We start from the raw sequence: 18,799 nt of genomic DNA, 5'->3' as shown, positions 1-18,799 counted from the left end.
ACAGTGGTGTTAGAATGAAGGCTACAACAAGGATGGCCTACGTAAAGCTTTCACAATGTTTCCTGGTGGACATGTCTAAGAATTTTATAAAATTGTTCCATCAGTGACCAAAATGATGTCAATGAAATTCCCCTGTACCATTTTTTCAAATATGTGCAACTAGGAAGGAAAACGCCTGCAAATAATTTCCCGCGTGTGTTAATGTACAACACGAATCACACATTTTTCTAATGGTATTTATTGAAAGAACAAGTATACAACAAGCCCACACGACTAACAGCAGCATTACATAATGTGATTATAACAAGAAAGCTTTACTTATAATCATACACACATCGATGAGCATAGAAGCACAAAAAGTTCACGTTGACACCATCCTTATAACAAATGCTCAAAACATGTTTAATACTTGCGTTAACACTTCTAGTCTTCTAATACAAAATCCCGTTAGTTACAAGAAAGATCGTAGCCACCAGTTGTCAAGATACAACAGCATGTGATCATGGACCATGGTTATTTCTCGCTGTCTTGTAAACAGCCCACGTTACTACTCATTCATGGAGTGAAATTGTATGTACATACGTAATAATCACTCATTACCCTCTTTTATGGAGAAAGAAGACTTTTGGAATACACCCATGAATGCACTCATCCTTTATGAACAGGTTCACATTAAACAGTAATACATAAAACATTAATACATGAACACATTTTACATCATTCGTGGCTACCATACGGATCAAGGCAAAAGGTGTGCAGGGCTCACTTGTACCCCCGACTTCGACTCCAACATGTTTCAAAGTACAAAACATTTTCGTAGAAAATCCACTTATCGAAACCAAACTTTCACTACAGTTCTCCAATTGGTATAGAAATAAATTCTAAGTTAAAAAAAACACGAAAAATAGCTAGGATGTTTCAGAAAATCAAAATATTAAAATCAAACTTTGCACTGCACCTCTCCTATTAGTATGGAAACTTGAACCCTAACGGAAAAGAATCCATATACTATATACCCCGACAGGTGTAATGATGCGGAGACGAAAACGCATGTGACATCGGACAGGGTATCTCTATTCTTCTGAAACTGCTTTCGCTCGGTCCGATGTCTTAAGAAATTTGGCCATAATGAATAAGGTGTAAAAGCATATCATGAGAATATGTTGCAGAGAGCGTGAATAAATGAGAATAATCTAAATGGTGCACATCTATTTCATACGCATCACGAGAACATTGACTGAAGCAGAACTACAAATCATCACAAGACGTCACAACCTACAAATATTACTCTCATCAGATTAGACTATCTACTGGTTGTCAAAGTGTTGTTGATTATGACTTAAAATGCCTGACCGGTCAAACTGGTGATTTATTTTCCAACGCATAGTAGTTCTGTAACGTTACAAACTGTTTATCTATTTACATTTGATGTACTCCAGAGTTTAGAATGTTTTGTCACAAACATCACATCCTTTCGTAATTATATGTGTTTGGTCGCAGTTTTGTATTCAAAACTGTCTTGTGGAGTTCAAAGATTGAAAATATCAATATGTTGTTTCCTTTCTCTTCTGATAATACCATGCACGTATTAGTTTTTATTTAATATTTCAAGACACCATGATGTCCATGGTGAAGAACACTAATGAATATAATGCGCGAGCGCCTCTATTTACATAACACAGCATGGTTTTACATTCGCTGGGCAGACATATATACCACAGCGGACAACATTCTCAGCCGGCAGATGCAGCTTTCTCTCCTAGGCGTCAGGGGCATCATCATACATGCTCGACTGAAGTTTTGAATCTATTATCTTCTCCACTTGGTCAGCTGCAGAGTTGAGGATTCTGTCAAGAGCTTTCAAGTGAAGCAGCTTGGTCTTTGTGTCTGTTTCTGTTTCCGTCACATAATTCTTGACGTAACTGATGGAGCATGGTTGAATGCCAGTTTGTTCTGACATGTTCTTCACTGCTTCCTGTACTAGAGGTGAATTGTACAGGTTGGGGAGATTATCTGGATCCTTGAACTGCGGGTCACACTCATCCAGGTGAGTCAGCACCAGGTGGTAGGACAGGACTGAAACACGAAACTTTTTATCAACACAGGCGGAATTACACAAGAACAGACTCTATAGTATACTGTAATGACCATCACAAACAACAACACATACCACTGATCATGTGTTAATACTTATTCCAAAAGGAGTGACCTTGACATTTTGTCTTCAACCCTTTGACAATAATTTTATACATATATATGTAAGATGTTGATTTCTGGATCTAATACATGTACTTATCCAAAAGAGTTTGCTTTCTCCTGAATGAAAACATTTATACTACTAAACGTTTGGTGAGGATCACCACTTTAAAAGCTAATACATCAAATTGAGTGCATCTGTTAAAAGTGCGAAAGACAATATTGCACGAAGGGGTGTTTAGTTGATAAAAGTCCGTTGTCATGTGCCACAAAAAATGACCAATAATAAGTCATATCCCGCGTCCAAAAAATATCATAAACAGCAGGAAAAGAATACTTGTTTTGATTAAAATATCAAAGGTGAGGTATCTAAATCTGGTATCCACCATTATCAAAATGGGAGGCCCGTGAAGATCCGGGGTAGAATAGGTCTTCAGCAACCCATACTGGCCGTAAAAGGCGACTATACTTGTCGTAAAAGGCGACTAACGGGATCGGGTGGTCAGGGTCGCTGACTTAGTTGATGTATGTCATCGATCCCAATTGCGTGAATCGATGCTCATGATATTAATCACTGGATTGTCTGGTCCAGACTCGATTATTTACAGACCGCCGTCATATAGCTGGAATATTGCTGATTGCGGCGTTAAACAACAAACCAACCAACCAATAAAAATGGGAATGAATTGTTAACTAATGAATCAGATATTGCTAATAAACTTTGTGAAACTTTAGCTGGACATTCTTCTTCATCTAACTATGTTCCTCAATTCCAAAAATACCATAAAGGACAGGAAAAGAATACTATTAACTTTGATGAAGATAATGGGGAAGATTAAAATGAAGTATTTTCTCTTCATGAGCTTCATTCTGCCCTTGGGAAAGCTAAATTACCGACCCATTATATTAACTAGCTGCGTTTGCAAAACCATGGCACGGCATGGTCAACAATAGGTTGACATGGTACTTGGAATTCAATAATATCATCATAAATATTCAATGTGGTTTTCGTAAAAGCCGAAGTAGTGTCTATCTTCTTCGATTTAGAAAAAAAGCTTACGACACTCTTTGGAAACATGGTATTTTAAAGGATTTACAAGGATTTACATGATTATGATTTGAGTGAGTGAATGAGTTAAAATTTAATGTCGCATCGGCAAAATTTCAGCCATATAGCGACGGAAGCAAGTTAATATTCGAGCATAGCAATATTATATACACAGTTTTAAAACACAGGCTATAGGCCACCAGTAACCAAAGCTAGGCAGCTCGCTTGGGATCATGGGGGCTTACAGTACCTCGGCTACCTGCTTGATACCCCAGCAGGAGATTTTGGATTGAGAGGCCGTTTGCCTCAATTTATATCCAACTTTTTAGTGAGTGAGTAAGTTTGGTTTAAAGCTGCTTTTTTAACATTATTCCAGGTATATCATGGCGTATCAGCTTAATGTGGGAGGAAAGCCCGAAGTGATGCAGGTCTCAGACGTTTACTACTTCGGTGAAACGAGCACGGGTATGGTGCTGACAAACCTAGAAACATAATCGGAGCGAACCGGGATTCGAGCCCACAATCATAGGTTTCTGGCGTGCCCAAGACATGCAACTCTGCTCAGCGAATCGCGGCGCCTCAGACGACTGGGCCACCCGTGTTAAATGATTTTATAGATGGGTCACTTTTCGTGGATAGATTTAACATATTTTGTTGTGGTAAAAAAAGGCATTCAATTGAAAGACAATTACAGTGATGTCTTAATAAAATTTAAAATTGGTCACTGGAAAATGGCCTTAATTGTTTTAAAGCCAAGACTAATTGTATACATTTGGTCGAAAATATAGGCCACATCAAGACCCTGTACTATATTTGGATGGCACACATAACATTTCAAAGTAAGCCACATTTCTGGGACTTATTGTTTATAGCCATTTGACATTTCAAGCCCACATCAATACCTTAAAGCCATATGCTTGAAGGCACTTGACTTGATAAAGTCGTTTCAAATACAAAGTAGGGAGGTGACCTCAGGACCCTCCTCCAACTATATCGAGCTCTCATCCGTTCAAAACTGGATTACGGCTCAGTCGTTTATTGGGAAGCATGCAAAAGCAATCTAAAAATACTGGATTCTATACATCAGCAAGGACAACGGCTCTGCCTTGGACCCCTCAGGACTTCTCCCATGAACAGTTTATATGTAGATATTGATAACGTCTAGATTACCGAATGACAGTTCCATTTCTACAGCAGAATCACAGGCAATATTAACTGCTCTCAAATATATAAATACTCAATCTAAACATAAACGGTTCATTATCTTTTCTGATTCACTTTCCTGTCTTCAGGCAATTAAGAATATATCTTGTAAACATCCAATTTTCCACAAAAAAAATTGAACTACATAACGATCTTGCTACTGGCCAGTACGACATCGTCTTTTGTTGGTTACCAAGCCATGTTGGTATCACTGGTAACACAATGGCCGATGCTGCTGCTAAAGCAGCAGTCACCAAATCTGTGACACCACTTCTTATCCATTACACTGATTATAAACCTGTAATCAGATATTATATTCGTGATCTGATGCAAAAGAAGTGGGACACCCAAGTAGGTATCAATACATTACATGAAATTAAGCCAAATATCGGTCATACCTTCTTGCGTTGTCAGTCCAGATTTGAGGAGGTCATTTTACGACAATGTCGTATTGGCCAAAGCAGATACACTCACGAATATTTGTTTAAAGGTGAAGATCCTCCTTTTTGTATCCCTTGTGGTGAGAGAATCACGGTCAAGCATGTCTTGCTTGATTGTGTTGATTTTGCCATCACAAGGGATAAATATTTCAAACATCATCTCTCAATGATCTTTTTTTATAATTCTCACTTAGTTATTGGGTTTTTAAAAGAGATAGAATTGTTTAACAAATTGTGATAATATGTATTGTATAAAATGAATGACCTTTAACAAATTGGTACAACAAAATTATATCTGAGTTTGTTACTGGCCGTATCTTCAAAGGGGGTTGACGTAGTGTAAAATTATTGTCCCCCTAAGAGGATATTGTAAGTCTATGTCATTCAAAGAATATTTCTGGCTACTAGTGTCTTAAACGTAGAATATTTGTATTTTTATTTGCATACAATCGCCAGTTGCTGAGGGTATGATGTAAATCATGCTGGGGTCCATGCAGGTAGCAAAGGTACTGTAAGTCCCCATGGTCCCCAGTATGGTGGTCTGCCTTCAGTTGCTGACGATCTACAGCCCGTTTTTATGTTGTGTCGTCTGTTATAATCTGAATATTTTATTGTTCTAAAATTAGTTTTACAATTAGAATCTGTGATATTTTGCTAGTTGTTATACTGTCCTTCGACGACAGGTCTTAGGATATTATATAAATGCATAACTTGCTCAAGTCAAGATATGGCTTAAACAATACTGATGTGACTTTAAATATTAACTCACTCACTCACTCTCCACGGGTCAGTAGCAGTGTAAATCCCCACAGTTCCTATTAATATTGTGGTGTCCTAAATTTGGTTGCTGGCGATCTACAACCCGTTCGTAGTTCATTCTTGTATATGCTCTCAATCTAGTTTTAACTAAAATCTGTGATATTCTAGTTATTGTACTGTCCGTTGGCGACAGGTATTGTACTAGTATGAATTTCTTTGTTATCAAATGTCTGACTTTATCTCGTCACAATATGGTTGTAATATAGCGGATGTGACGTTAAATTTTAACTCACTAACTGACATTAAATAGAACAACATTCCTGACAACTAAACATTGTCCAATAAAATGCAATGCAATGAGCTTCTACCGATCCTCAACAGAACCGACATAATACAGTTACAATAATTGTTTAACAGTAAAATACACTGACTTATAAAAGCAACAACGTATAAAAAAGTAACGTTTTTACTTTGTTTCATGCACTGGGGTTCTGGCATCAGTCTAAACTTACCACCCTTTCCTCCTAATTGCATGATGACATTAAGCTGACGTTTCAATTCTTCTCCCAGATCGATGTTATGATGGAGTACCAGAACAACACATGACACATCCCTTCGTGCCTCTTGTTGAGATTGGCCGTCTTCCACCTCCAGAGTTTTAGTTATCTTGAAACAAAGAAAAGGACATGAATCTAGATTGTGAATAATGCTTATATACAAAAAGTGTTTACATACCTATTTGTCTACAACTTATCCATTTCGATGAATGTACTATGTCGTGCTTACCTGGGCATCAAAGCGAACCTTGCCGGATGCAATAGCTTCAATATTCTCCGTTTTGAAATCACCGGATTCAAATATTCCTGGCATGTCAATAATCCAGTGATCTCCGTATCGTGAAGCCTGGAACTGTAACATCAAGGCTCATAGTTTATGCTTGGTATTATTGTGGGATCCACTGGCACCTTGTATGTTTTACACTTTGAACAATGTACACGCAACAAAGAACATGATTCACGTCATAAGGTACAAACTAGTATACTATTTTTTAAGGCACACTTCGGCTAATAGGTATAGTTGGTGAGGGGTGTTTTTTTAAACAAGCATCAGTGGCGATGGACACGTGTGATACCTACATAAAATCATCAGAGAGCACAATGACGACAGAGGAGGCGTCTTAGTATTACGATGTGAACAAAACGATTATCAATAAATAATCAGTGAAGAGAAATTAGGATTATTCCAGATTTATTCCAGAGAAAGTACACACTCTGCTAGTAAGTGTGGTGCCGATATTACCAACGGCGTAGTAGTTGGAAGGTGTGTCAGAATCCTTCAGTGCTGATCTCAAGCCATTGCAGAAGGATGACTTTCCAGCACCGGTAGGACCAAATATCAGGATCTTCGCACGTATCAGGTTCCCTTCCGGGTCTTTCAAGTGTTTAAAGAATTTCGTTTGGAGTTGTTCAAACTCCTGAAATGTATTCAGTTGAAAGCAAGATAGACACAAACATATTCCACTGACAAAATAGGAAACTAATGATTTGAAGGAAGCTATCGTTGAGGTCTACATTTACAATACCGTTGCATCTGGTCGCAACATCTAATCACAAGGAAATTGTAAATACACAAATCTAACAGCTCGTGCACATAGAAGCCAAAGGTTGTGCGCCTATAGGGGAACTCACAATCGATGAACCGACAAAATGGCGATTTGTTGGTGGGAAAGATAGCGGATACATCAATAGCCCAAATTGCCCAAATGTTTACAAAATATTAAAAAAACTCATTTCTCAACTGTAGGACAGGTACCGCCAATCACATCTAGACAAGATCGTCTCACTGCATAAATTGCACTATGCAATGGAATCAAATCTGCTTCTGTTATCAGTACAATAACAGGCATGCAAATCTACCATGAAAAACTGGCTCCATGCAACCCGCATGAAGGGTGAGACCCTAACAGTTCACAATAGGCGGCAAATATTGGAGTGAGCTCGGCAACACCAAGGGTTGTGCGCCAATGGCGTTCTGCCATGTTGTCAGACTAATCAAGGTTTTGCCTCCGATTCATGGCAGAATACGTAGCGGCGAGCAATATGCCATGGTCACATTTCCTACCCGGTATGATCGGTATGGAGGCAGTGTCTAAGTGTGGGGCAGTATCATAAATGAAAGGCGAACTGATTTGATTATTATTGTAAATCGACTTTCGACTGGTGAGTGGATAATTGACGACATTCTGCGTCCTGTCGTTCAGACAGAAGTACCAGCAGACATTTTGACCTGCAAGATGACAAAAACAGGCGAGCATGACCACATTTCCTGACCGGTATCGAGGCAGTGTCATGGTGTGGGGCGGTATTGCACTAGACATACAAACTGAGTGTACTCCAGAGACAAAGTCTCTCTCTCTCTCTCTCTCTCTCTCTCTCTCTCTCTCTCTCTCTCTCTCTCTCTCTCTCTCTCTCTCTCTCTCGTACCTGTGTTGTCCACTGGCCTGCTGCCTTGTTTTTTGGTCCCCATGAAAACTGCTGAAATGTGAAAACAAGATTCTCAATAAGTAGTTTATGAATATGATGATATTCCACAGGTTTACATATAAGCCCGTGTGCCTATGCATTACATTACACTGTCAAATTGAACATATGTACAATTATGTTTTTCTCTCCCTTGTGTATGTCCTGAACGTTTTGGAGGAGGTGTGATTGTTCATCTCGTGAAAGGCCTATGCGAAATTAGGGATACAGGTTAGGGACAAACTCCCGAATGCCGAGTACAAATGCAGACTTAAGAAAATCTGGAGTTCAGAGCTGAACGCTTGCAAAAAAAGTTAAATCCACAAATACTTATGATGTACCAATAAATTCTTTCATATTCTTTTGGTGTTGTTGATTGGACAAAACAAGAAATTTGGGCTATTGACACCATTACAGGCATTTAAATTTACCAATCATAATGGGAGGGCGTTGTTTGATTAATGAGGAGGTTCGTCATGACCGAGTCGAATTGTGCACTTTTTCACACATTTATTTGTCTGATGACGCATGTCAAGACTCGTGATGAAAACAAGGCATTCCACAGTTATCGTAAACGAGCCAAGGAGGTGGGACATAATCGCAATGTCAGTGTTGGTTTTGTTGATGGTTCTGTACTGCTAGACGGTACGAATATGAGTGTCAGCCAAGCGCCTATTTTTAGGGAGAGGCTACACAAAATGTAGATTGTGCTATGAATTTAATCTTGATCTTGTCCTTTTTGTCCAATGAAATCAATTATATTATTGAATTTGCTTTCCCTTTTGGCAATTATGTGATTGACAAGATTCAGGAAGAATATGGCAAATATGCAGACCTCTCTTTCGAAATGTACCAAGTTGCCCGACTCTCCACTGTTCTCGGTGCCTTATGTTTGATACCTCCCAATCTGCTAGATGACATTGGGAGAGTGAAGATTCCGGGGTAGAAAAGGTCTTCAGCAACCCGTACTTGCCGTAAAAGGCGACTAACGGGATCGGGTGGTCAGGCTCGCTGACTTGGTTGATACATGCCATCGATCCCAATTGCTTAGATCGATGCTCATGATATCAATCTGAGACATGTGTTGACTTGTCGGACAACAGTTTATTTATAGATACCTATACTTATAATTTCACACTTACCATTAACTTTTTATCTCTCTTTTCCTTTTCTTCTTTCTCGAACTGCAGGTGTTGCATTTCTGCCTCAAGTGTTTTTGCTCTTTCCCCCTGTTCCTTTACAAGTTTCAGCGCTTCATTGGTTCGCCTGGACTCTTTTCTCGCCAGCTCTTCCACTTCCTCTAACTGTTTAAATGCATTTTTGTTCACCTCCACAGTAAACAATATTCCAGCTATATAATCTCACCGGGCAATACAAACACGTGTCTTTTTGCGTGAGCAAATTTTAAAAAAAATAAATATGTTGGAAAATTTATTGTGTATTTGCAATTTTGTTTTATAATTCATTATTCTTCGTAATTGTTTAACATTATTGTCTTTACTTTAGACCTTACAAGACTAAACTGTGACTAGGACACCACGGTATTACTGCTTTTTATGTATTATACTATATTTCTATGTGTCCCAGTATATTGGGTTAAAAACGTATAACCAATTTCGTGATCATCTGAATTCCTCTTTTAAATTGATGTAGAAAATATGATTTACTTGCAATACATCGCAATACATATAGGCATATGTATCACAATTTATTGCCTAACAATTTCTTTGCCAATCCACAGCTGTAACTGTGATAGACATTTTCTTCTTAAATCTGATGAAATGCAGTTTTGACCATCAGCAGCTTTTACGTTCAATAGAATTTCTCTTATACACATTCATGAGTTATTTGTAAAGTTGTAATTGTGTCATTATACATGTGTTATTTGGAATGTATTAAGATCAAGTATTTTTATACTGACAGTTTATCTGTGTACAGAACAGGTAGATAATGAGATTGAAATGTGTACGTTTTCAAATTGTCAAAACCCTAGAGGAGATTCCGGATCAAAATAGGTCCTTGGTGTTCTAGAGTTGACTAGAATTGATCTTGTGGTCGAACTCGCAGCATAACTTAGCAAACATTCAAACACATATACAATGTCAAAGTACAACAAACAAACATCTAAATGCAAATATACAAAACAAGTCTAAATAATAATGTTAATATGAGGTGCAATGTAGTGTCGATATCCAGCAACTAATCCGACCATTAGATGTACGCAACATAAATAGAAAAAGAAATGAATATCAGGTTAGACCCGTGAAGATTCCGGGGTAGTATATGTCTACAGCAACCCATACTTGCCGTAAAAGGCGACTATGCTTGTCGTAAAAGGCGACTAACGGGATCGGGTGGTCAGGCTCGCTGACTTGGTTGATGCATGTCATCGATCCCAATTGCGTGGATCGATGCTCATGATGTCAATCACTGGATTGTCCGGTTCAGACTCGATGGTTTTACAAACCCCCGTCATATAGCTGGATTATTGCTGAGTGCGGCGTTAAACAACAAACAAACAAACAAAAATATCAGGTTAATATAAGCTAATTGTGTTTTAAAAGTACAAAAATAAGCTGAATAGCAACAGAACTCCACTTAACAATATGAGCATCCAATTGCACAATACTTTCGCTGCCCAAATGGCATGCATTATAGATTTTAGATTATTTTTAATTGCTTCCTGTTTGCATTGTCAGTCATAACTTATTGCAACCTTCCTCAAGGGAAATACTGCTTTTTAATTTATATTATCTCTGACTACAAGGTATCTTCAGTGCACGTGTCACTTACCTTCCCCTTGGGAACTGTAAGGGAACCATATACATTATGTTAGTGATAGATTATTCGAGGCGAGTGGTAACCATGTCACATATTTATTTCATGCCAAACTGTGTGTGAAACAATAGCTGGTAGAATAAATATGTGTACATTATGAAGTCGGTGTTGAATTGAATCACTGTGAAATGTTTGTTTTTTATTTAAATGAACGATAATCTTCTAACTTCAAAATGTATCCACATAACGCACATTATCTAAGATAATATCACCTTGTATGGATATACTTCTGTTGTAGACTGCAATACAAATGCAACATGATATGATAGTTGAAGGTATCTCACTTGGTTGGTGCATGTCATCGATCCCAATGGCGTCGATTGATGCTGGTCCAGACTCGATTATTTACAGACCGCCGTCATATAGCTGGAATATTTGCTGAGTGAAATATTGCCTGATGGTCTCCCGATGATTTTAGTTGACATCAAAACGAATGTATACTTACCATAGCCCAACCAGCTCATGATTTATTGATTAGCTGAAAAAAGGGAAAATCATCACCTGGTATATATTCATATGAATGGTTATACACCATATATCACTGCCTCATAACTACATTAAATAATTTCATATTTCACTCAATGGTCAACAGGCCTATCATCGGCCTATCTAACATCCAATAGTCATAGTCAGTACCATACGACATGTTATCGCTTGATACATAGATAAACACTATCTGCTAAAACAATTAACGTGTAACAAAAGGCTTAAATCCATCCACAGATTTTTCTAACTATAAATGTTTCTAACAACGGATGATGTGATGTGTCAAGTGATGTGTTAACTAACGTTGTAATGTGGCCTGCAGGGAATAACACGTTGTACCAGGTCTAGGATTAAACATTCACTGAAACTGGATACAAGGGTCGGCGGTATAAACCGGTCTGTCTGGGTTGATTTCAAGGTAGGAGGTGCAACGCCTGACACGCCCACAAACCTGATAGCAGTGACAAGCTCAAGCGAACATACAGGTGTGTCTGTATTGCCTGGCTACAACAGTTGGCGTAGGTGAGTTACATATTTTAATAGTGATTATAAAACTACAAGAATAAAATAGATTCTGATCAAAATTACTTAATCCAATAAAGAAATTAAGTTTTGTTTAGAGCTTTGATGGCATTAGTTTAGCGGGCTTTGGGATACTTAGGTGTCTCTGAATTGTCACTGTGTGAGAAACTTATTTAAACGGGAGACGATAGTTTTTGTATCGTAGTACTTCACATGAGGCGCACTCACAAAGATAACATTAACTGGTAGAATAATAGTTCTGTTGTGAACAGCATGTCAAATGCGAAATAGGAATGAATCAAGTTGTTGTATAGCAAAAGTTATTTCAGTTTGCATCAAGCTCATGCTTTACTGATGCGCCGACAAAATCGTCATCAGGCATATATTTATTATATATGCGTGTGTGTGTGTGTGTGTGTGTGTGTGTGTGTGTGTGTGTGTGTGTGTGGCTTGATCTATGATAATACACCAAATGTAAGAGATATGTTTACTTACGTTGTAATGTGGCCTACGAATAATTACCAACGTGACACATTCACTGAATCAGGTTTCGAGGAGCGGTATAAACAAGTAGACTCATCCCAGCTGGAGTGTGTGTAACACCGGACAAGCTGACAAATCTTACAGCGAATATCTACGTTTCTCTGCAGCTGCCGTGATGGGTGAGTTACTTTCACCAACACTGTTTCTGAAACTAGATTTTGACCATATGTAGAATCTGAACATGTATGTTTGTCCATATCATGGGTAAACGAGAATATTTCAAGCCTTGTTTATAAAAATCACCTAACTAAGCAACATGAAAAGAACAAATTCATAGTGATCTGTCTCTTTCGTGTAAAGCTTTCGTGTCATTACTCTTGTAAGCTTTTCAGTCATTTGTTATTTCTCTGGACGCCTGTGTTGTTAGCGGGGATAAATCAGAGCAAGTATTGTTATCTGTTCATCTCTCATATTATAATGCTATAATAATAAACTCCCATCGTACGCGAAGCACATGAACGAACCTTTTACGTTCGCTTATTTGCAGTTCATATATATATATTGTTCTTTCTGCTTAACGCACTGTTAATATTGTATTATAACATATAATTACTTACTTGGTGCGCAAGGAGGCATTTTCAGGTGTTTGCATCTATGTAGGTATGACGTCAGTAATTGATTGCATAGATATTATATTTATAATTCAATGGTCATTGTGTTCATGAATTACTCCTGCTTTCTAGTTGATTTGTTCATTATCTATGAAAGGCCACGTATTGTACTGAAGGTAAAATAATCTCTAGTACAGAATGTCTGGGAATCCAATATTACACTCGAGGGATTCAAACAGCTTGCACATCGGTTTTTCGATTCACACTTCAATGAACCGAACAAAATGCATAGTCAATGCTTAAATACATGTAGGTGAAGTAACTGTGATGTCAGAATGTCCTCGTTTACATGTGGACAAGAATCATTCAGAATACACAAATTAATCGCTCATCCGGGGGTCTGCAACAGCTCCAAACGTTTAGCTCGCTCATCCACAATAGCTGCGCCACTACCGATCGGTTACCTTGCCTAAAGGCAGAAAGAAATAGAAGAGGCTCGATTCATGAGCCGATGGATTTATGACTATTGATGACTACTCTGGAGCAGACTTGGGATGCTAGGATGTTAGATTGAAGCGACCTCGGCCAGCGATTGGTGCGATTCCAAGCGGCTGAAAGGTTGCGCCCTGTTGTGAGGCGAATCGCTGAACACGGCTTACAAGTGATTGGCATTTTGCAACTCAGCCGAGAAGTACTTTCTCTCCTTTCAGTCCATCAGCCCATAACATAATACATTGACGTCATCATTTAGGAAGCTACAACGTTCATACAGCTTACTCGTTCAAAGTGAAATTTTATTCTTATATTTTATATATCACTATATTTTACATCAAAGGATGTAGTTCTGAACACAATTTTATTTGGTACGCGTGACCTCATGTTTAAACTGACACCCATACAACAGCCATCTGTTTTACAGAATGAAGTAGTTTCACGAGAGGTGATATGAACGTTAGATTGCTTACATTGTTCTTCAGAGACATATTTTGTAGTTTGTTTACAACAATCATAATCCAATAATGTCATCTTTAGAAGAGAAAGGTCTCTTACAAACTACCTCAATTAGTCTGTCACAATTACAGCACTTCGTAACAAACGTCATATAAAACTAAGACGTGCAATCATTAAAGGTGATTGTAAACATGTGTTAACTAAGGTAAAATCAATGATTTGTACTGTATCTTTCTGCATGGACAGGAGTCGAGTCGATACTAATAGTTTGGATGTGCATTTTTTGTGTCACTGGGATGTTTTGCGAAGATATATGTGAACGAGCACGCAGTCAAACTCTCTGACTTTGTAATACATTCATTAGATACAGCATCATATCATTAATTGTTTACCAGAGTTTTGCACTGGTTGAAATAGGCTTGTGAACAGTGACTCATTCTCGTGGCGAATTAATTTTTCATCTGTGAATAGTTCGTAAACAGTAAAAATCATAAAGTTTTCATTTCCACACCGATCGGTCCACTCGTTTATAAGAACCGTATTTTCGGAACTCGTAGTTACGTACATATTTTAAAGAATATGAATGAAGACTTACCGTCTCCAATTATAAAGTGACATGCTAAAACAGTTATGAGCTGATGAACTCCTTAAAAGATCTAAAGTAGTTTATATATGCAGATATGGAGAAAAAGAGTAAAATTATGAAAAAGTGTTGTTTTCACATTCTTACCTGTTAACTGAATTTTGGAAAGTGTAGTTAAATTTGAAAACGTATTCATCAGATACCTACAGTCATCATGGCAAGAACTGAACGTCTTGGAACTTGATATGTTGAAGGATGACACCTGTGGAATATTATAATGAGATCTTTCACCGACAGAAAACATTAAGCAACTTGATAAAAGTAATGTTCCCTTCAAAACCGAATGTCATAGACCACAGACGAAGACATTTTTTTATGTTTTTTCGCCTAATCTGTTCTAGATATGTCACTGCAGCTTCATATTTTGCCTTGCACATCTTCTGACAAACTCAAGAAGTCTTTCCTTGACCAACTGTCTCTCCATGTTGAGCTGAACAGGGAAGCCTCCTCCACTGTTTCACTGCCGCTCATCGTGATATTTCGGCCTCAAGGCAGACCGAACGATGAATTTGATGGCGTGGTTTTACCTTTCCTTGATAAAGGTAAGATTTGTTGTGGATGTAATGAGTTGAGATGGATGTTGTTAAAGTGTTATGTTGATAACATTAACGTAATTATTTTATTGGAGCCATTAATTTATCTGTTACAAGATACAACAGATTTTCATTTCAGGTGATCCCAGCTGCAAGGATGTTATTCTCTTCACTGCCCTCGCCACGTTACAGCCCTATGGTCGTGGCTTTGCTCCAGATTGTGCATTGAGATTTAAGTACACGGACAAGCTCTTTATTACGTCAGGTCATCTTGATACTCAAATTAATAGACCCACATTTACAAAACTTGGAGACATCCTTGTGCAAGAATACGGCTTCAAGGTATGTACGTGTCACAAATCAACTAAGATATGAAAAATTAGAAAGAGGTTGCAGTGTGGTTTTAAATTGAAACTATCTGTGACTTTGTACCACAAGTGTATAGCAGGAGTTTATTGCTATTAATGCAAGTATTTTGTTTATTATTTTAGCAGACTTCGGGTCGTCAATCACAGGGAGAACGAGACCAGGGGTCAATACATCTCGGTGGTGACCAAGGTAAATGTTTCACATGTACGCACTTTAGTATTATGAGAATGTCAAAACGTGATATAGAATTGTTTGGACACTGTTCCTTGTGTTATTTGATTGATATATGTATGTCTAATTTTATTATGGAAGGTTGATACTTGTTGCATGGTAACTTTACTTTCTTTCAGAGGAGGTAAACAAACGTTCTGTTAGCGATCTACGCAAGCAAGTAGACGAAGACCTCCCTCTTGGAGGTGATGCCAGTATAGAAGTGGGTGAAGGCGACTCTCTTGGAGGTGATGCCAACAGACTAGAGAACAACTCTGCTAGACGTAAGTGAACAAACCCAATAATTATGGCAGTAAGGCGATCTGGAAAAGAAACGATCCAAAAGTAACATACTTTCATATGTATATGTTGTCAGTAGTAGTTATCCTGAGACATTTCAGTTTTGAAGAACTGTCAACTTTTGTATATACTATATATGCACTGTGAAAACCCAATTAAACCGTCCAGAGTAACGTATTTCCGGAATATCGCAACATGGGTACAACGTATGTCATGTTGTATACATATATATGTCCTCGGGTGTAATTATCCTGAAGGCTCAGTTTCTGAGTGTAGATGTGTCTCTACATCAAACCTTTCCACTGGGATATTTCAGACAGATTATGGATTATGAAAAAGGAAATGGAGGGGGTGACAACTGACTTGCAACGGGAGGTGGAGACAAAGTGGAAGTTACTGGTGCAACTACCTAGGATACTCGAAGCTGTTCTTGAAGAACTTGACAAGGAACCAAATGTAGCAGAATTCATTTTGATATTATACTTTTTCATCAACCATATATTTTAAAGTGTGCCTACATATTTCCATACTTGCATCTTAATAAGATACTGGCATAATAAGTAGCCAATAAACAGCATTAAAAATATCTTGTTGAAAATAGGAATGCTTTCATAAAATGGCTTATTTAATGACATTGTCTGTGGAGATGATAGATCACTGAGAGGAGCTCATGCACCTCGCTTACCACAGTAACTCTGATTTATAGGCTTGAGTTAAAAGACATTGTTTCCCAATAAGTTATAGGGTATTCTGACGTGTTTGTGGTACTGTTTTCACAGGGTAGGCCAAAATAATATTACTTTGGCTTTCAGTAACCGATAATTTGGATTAGATTCGATTATCTACAGGGCACCGGGATAAAAACTAGAAATTGGTGACTTTAATCGGTTGCGATCACAACCATCCATACTGCTTTATTCTGCAAATGTTGGTATGTAGCACATCATGAGTACAGTGGTTAAAAGTTTCAGTATCTAAGCACTGTTTCGATTTTAACCTGGAGACGGAAACTATCGTACATGATTCCGAATGCAATTCTTTACTCTACAATAGGCAGTTTCTATGCATGTATATTGAATTTTATTAGAATTGAGTTAAATGTTAATGTTTATGTTTCAAATAAACATGAAAAAGGATGACATATGATTCCATATAAAGGCAAATCATGGTATTTGAAAAAAACCATTACAACAAGCAAAATATAAAAATACATGGTATCTGTTCAAATGCGGTTCGTGTCTTCAACAGAACTTCGTAGTGGTTTGCGTATTTCAACATTTCTTGTTTAGTTATCAGATAAGTACCAGGAATGGGAGCTATAGTTTTGTGATGGGGAGAATAAAGGAAGAAACGAAATAATCGTATTAGTTATATAAAATATAAACTGATGTTCTGTATGTATTAATATAAATATTTATTTATATCTGCTGTCGTATTTTTCAGACTGCAGAGATACTGGAGAACTGTAAGTTTCTATTGAATCTGTTTAATCATAGGACTTACAATGGAAGTTTTGTAATGTCAGGAGAGACTAAGCCAGGGGATCGTTTTCTGTAAAATCTTTGTATACGGTAGTGATTTAATGGAAAAGTCAATGTGGCTGTAAGCTGCAATGTAAGTTGCAATGATAAACACAAACAAACATATTGTTTTTCTTTAACCATTAATGCATATAATATTTTAAACAACATCTGTTAAGCATGTCTTGATGTTCAAATATAGACTCACTCAATACCTCTAGAGGAGATGCACCACCACAAGGCGCAGGGTTACAGGTTAGACAGAGGATACAAGAACAATTCAACAACAGGACAGCTGCTTTGCAAAACGATGTCCAGACCAGGTTAAAAGTGCCAGCAGGGAAACTGCTCACAATACTTGAAGAGGTGCTCAAATATGCGGACCAGGACCGAAAGGTAACAAATCAGGTGATTCATATTGAACTCTTTCTGACCAGTTCGGTGAAACTCACGATATCGTATGACATCCATACTTTAATTGTTGTGTTGATCTTTCCAGGGCCAGAAATGGAGGCGACTTTGGCGCAAATGAGCAAACTGGATCACCTGTTTAGGTGCATGTCGAAGAATATTCAGCGAACCTTTTTTTTCAGAATTAACGATTGAAACCCTCTAACCGGCAAATGTCAGAGCAACTTACGCCATTGGCATGTATTCATCCAAAATACCTTTAGCCTTTAGCCTGTCGAATGGATGGGTGAATGTTGCTTTACTGCACAGTCAGCATTTTTCCAGCCTGTCCTTCTCTGAATGTAAATATCCCAGGCCAGCTAGGCAAGGCAAAGCGGTAGGATCAATATACCATGTCTGAATTGAAATATCCCAGGCCAGCTAGGCAAGGTGTAGCAGTAGGATCTATATACCACGTCTGACTGTATATATCTCAGGCCAACTAGGCAAGGTGAAACAGTAGGATCTATATACCATGTCTGACTGTATATATATCAGGCTAGATAGGCAAGGTGAAGCAGTAGGATCAATATACCATGTCTGACTGTAAATATCCCAGGTCAGCTAGGCAAGGTGAAACAGTAGGATCTATATACCATGTCTGACTGTATATAACTCAGGCTAGCTAGGCAAGGTGAAGCAGTAGGAACTATATACCATGTCTGACTGTATACATATCAGGCTAGACACGGCAATGCATTCGGATCTGCATGTCTGA

At 38.0% G+C, this 18,799-nt stretch overlaps 2 protein-coding genes across 7 annotated transcripts; one reads left to right on the top strand and one right to left on the bottom strand.

Moving 5' to 3' along the window:
- Positions 1–220: 220 nt before the first annotated feature.
- LOC124126349 (interferon-induced protein 44-like) lies at positions 221–12,608 on the bottom strand. 3 transcript variants are annotated; one of them, XM_048382804.1, is made up of 9 exons: positions 12,507–12,608; positions 11,449–11,481; positions 10,959–10,972; positions 9,308–9,469; positions 8,130–8,180; positions 6,917–7,120; positions 6,433–6,555; positions 6,159–6,312; positions 221–2,076 (listed from the first exon to the last, which is right to left on the bottom strand). In XM_048382804.1, exons 2-9 carry the CDS (start codon positions 11,465–11,467, stop codon positions 1,760–1,762), a joined length of 1,044 nt encoding a protein of 347 aa, XP_048238761.1. In that variant the 5' UTR covers positions 11,468–11,481; positions 12,507–12,608; the 3' UTR covers positions 221–1,759. The 3 variants fall into 3 exon arrangements, with proteins under 3 accessions (XP_048238761.1, XP_048238760.1, XP_048238762.1); XM_048382803.1 differs by lacking the exon at positions 12,507–12,608 and adding an exon at positions 11,793–11,929; XM_048382805.1 differs by lacking the exons at positions 6,917–7,120; positions 12,507–12,608 and adding an exon at positions 11,793–11,929.
- On the top strand, positions 12,553–18,569 carry LOC125372516. 4 transcript variants are annotated; one of them, XM_048382807.1, is made up of 9 exons: positions 12,553–12,673; positions 15,041–15,241; positions 15,372–15,574; positions 15,727–15,790; positions 15,952–16,095; positions 16,428–16,567; positions 17,555–17,576; positions 17,834–18,039; positions 18,131–18,569. In XM_048382807.1, exons 1-9 carry the CDS (start codon positions 12,670–12,672, stop codon positions 18,161–18,163), a joined length of 1,017 nt encoding a protein of 338 aa, XP_048238764.1. In that variant the 5' UTR covers positions 12,553–12,669; the 3' UTR covers positions 18,164–18,569. The 4 variants fall into 4 exon arrangements, with proteins under 4 accessions (XP_048238764.1, XP_048238765.1, XP_048238763.1 ...); XM_048382808.1 differs by having other exon boundaries at positions 15,724–15,790; positions 17,834–18,027; XM_048382806.1 differs by having other exon boundaries at positions 15,724–15,790.
- Positions 18,570–18,799: the final 230 nt, after the last annotated feature.

This window comes from Haliotis rufescens, unplaced genomic scaffold (assembly GCF_023055435.1).
Source record: "Haliotis rufescens isolate VD_foot unplaced genomic scaffold, xgHalRufe1.0.p SCAF_41, whole genome shotgun sequence".
Classification (NCBI taxonomy): Eukaryota; Metazoa; Mollusca; class Gastropoda; order Lepetellida; family Haliotidae; genus Haliotis; species Haliotis rufescens.
The sequence above is the reverse complement of the archived record's forward strand: the minus strand, read 5'-3'. Positions and strand labels throughout refer to the sequence as shown.

Coding starts and splice junctions, on each gene's coding strand:
- LOC124126349 (XM_048382804.1), bottom strand. Junction 8,181..9,307: donor AGAGAGATAAAAAGTTAATG/GTAAGTGTGAAA, acceptor TTCACATTTCAG/CAGTTTTCATGGGGACCAAA. Junction 6,556..6,916: donor GCACCACACTTACTAGCAGA/GTGTGTACTTTC, acceptor TTGATGTTACAG/TTCCAGGCTTCACGATACGG.
- LOC125372516 (XM_048382806.1), top strand. Junction 15,575..15,723: donor TGCAAGAATACGGCTTCAAG/GTATGTACGTGT, acceptor TTATTATTTTAG/CAGACTTCGGGTCGTCAATC. Junction 16,568..17,554: donor AACTTGACAAGGAACCAAAT/GTAGCAGAATTC, acceptor CGTATTTTTCAG/ACTGCAGAGATACTGGAGAA.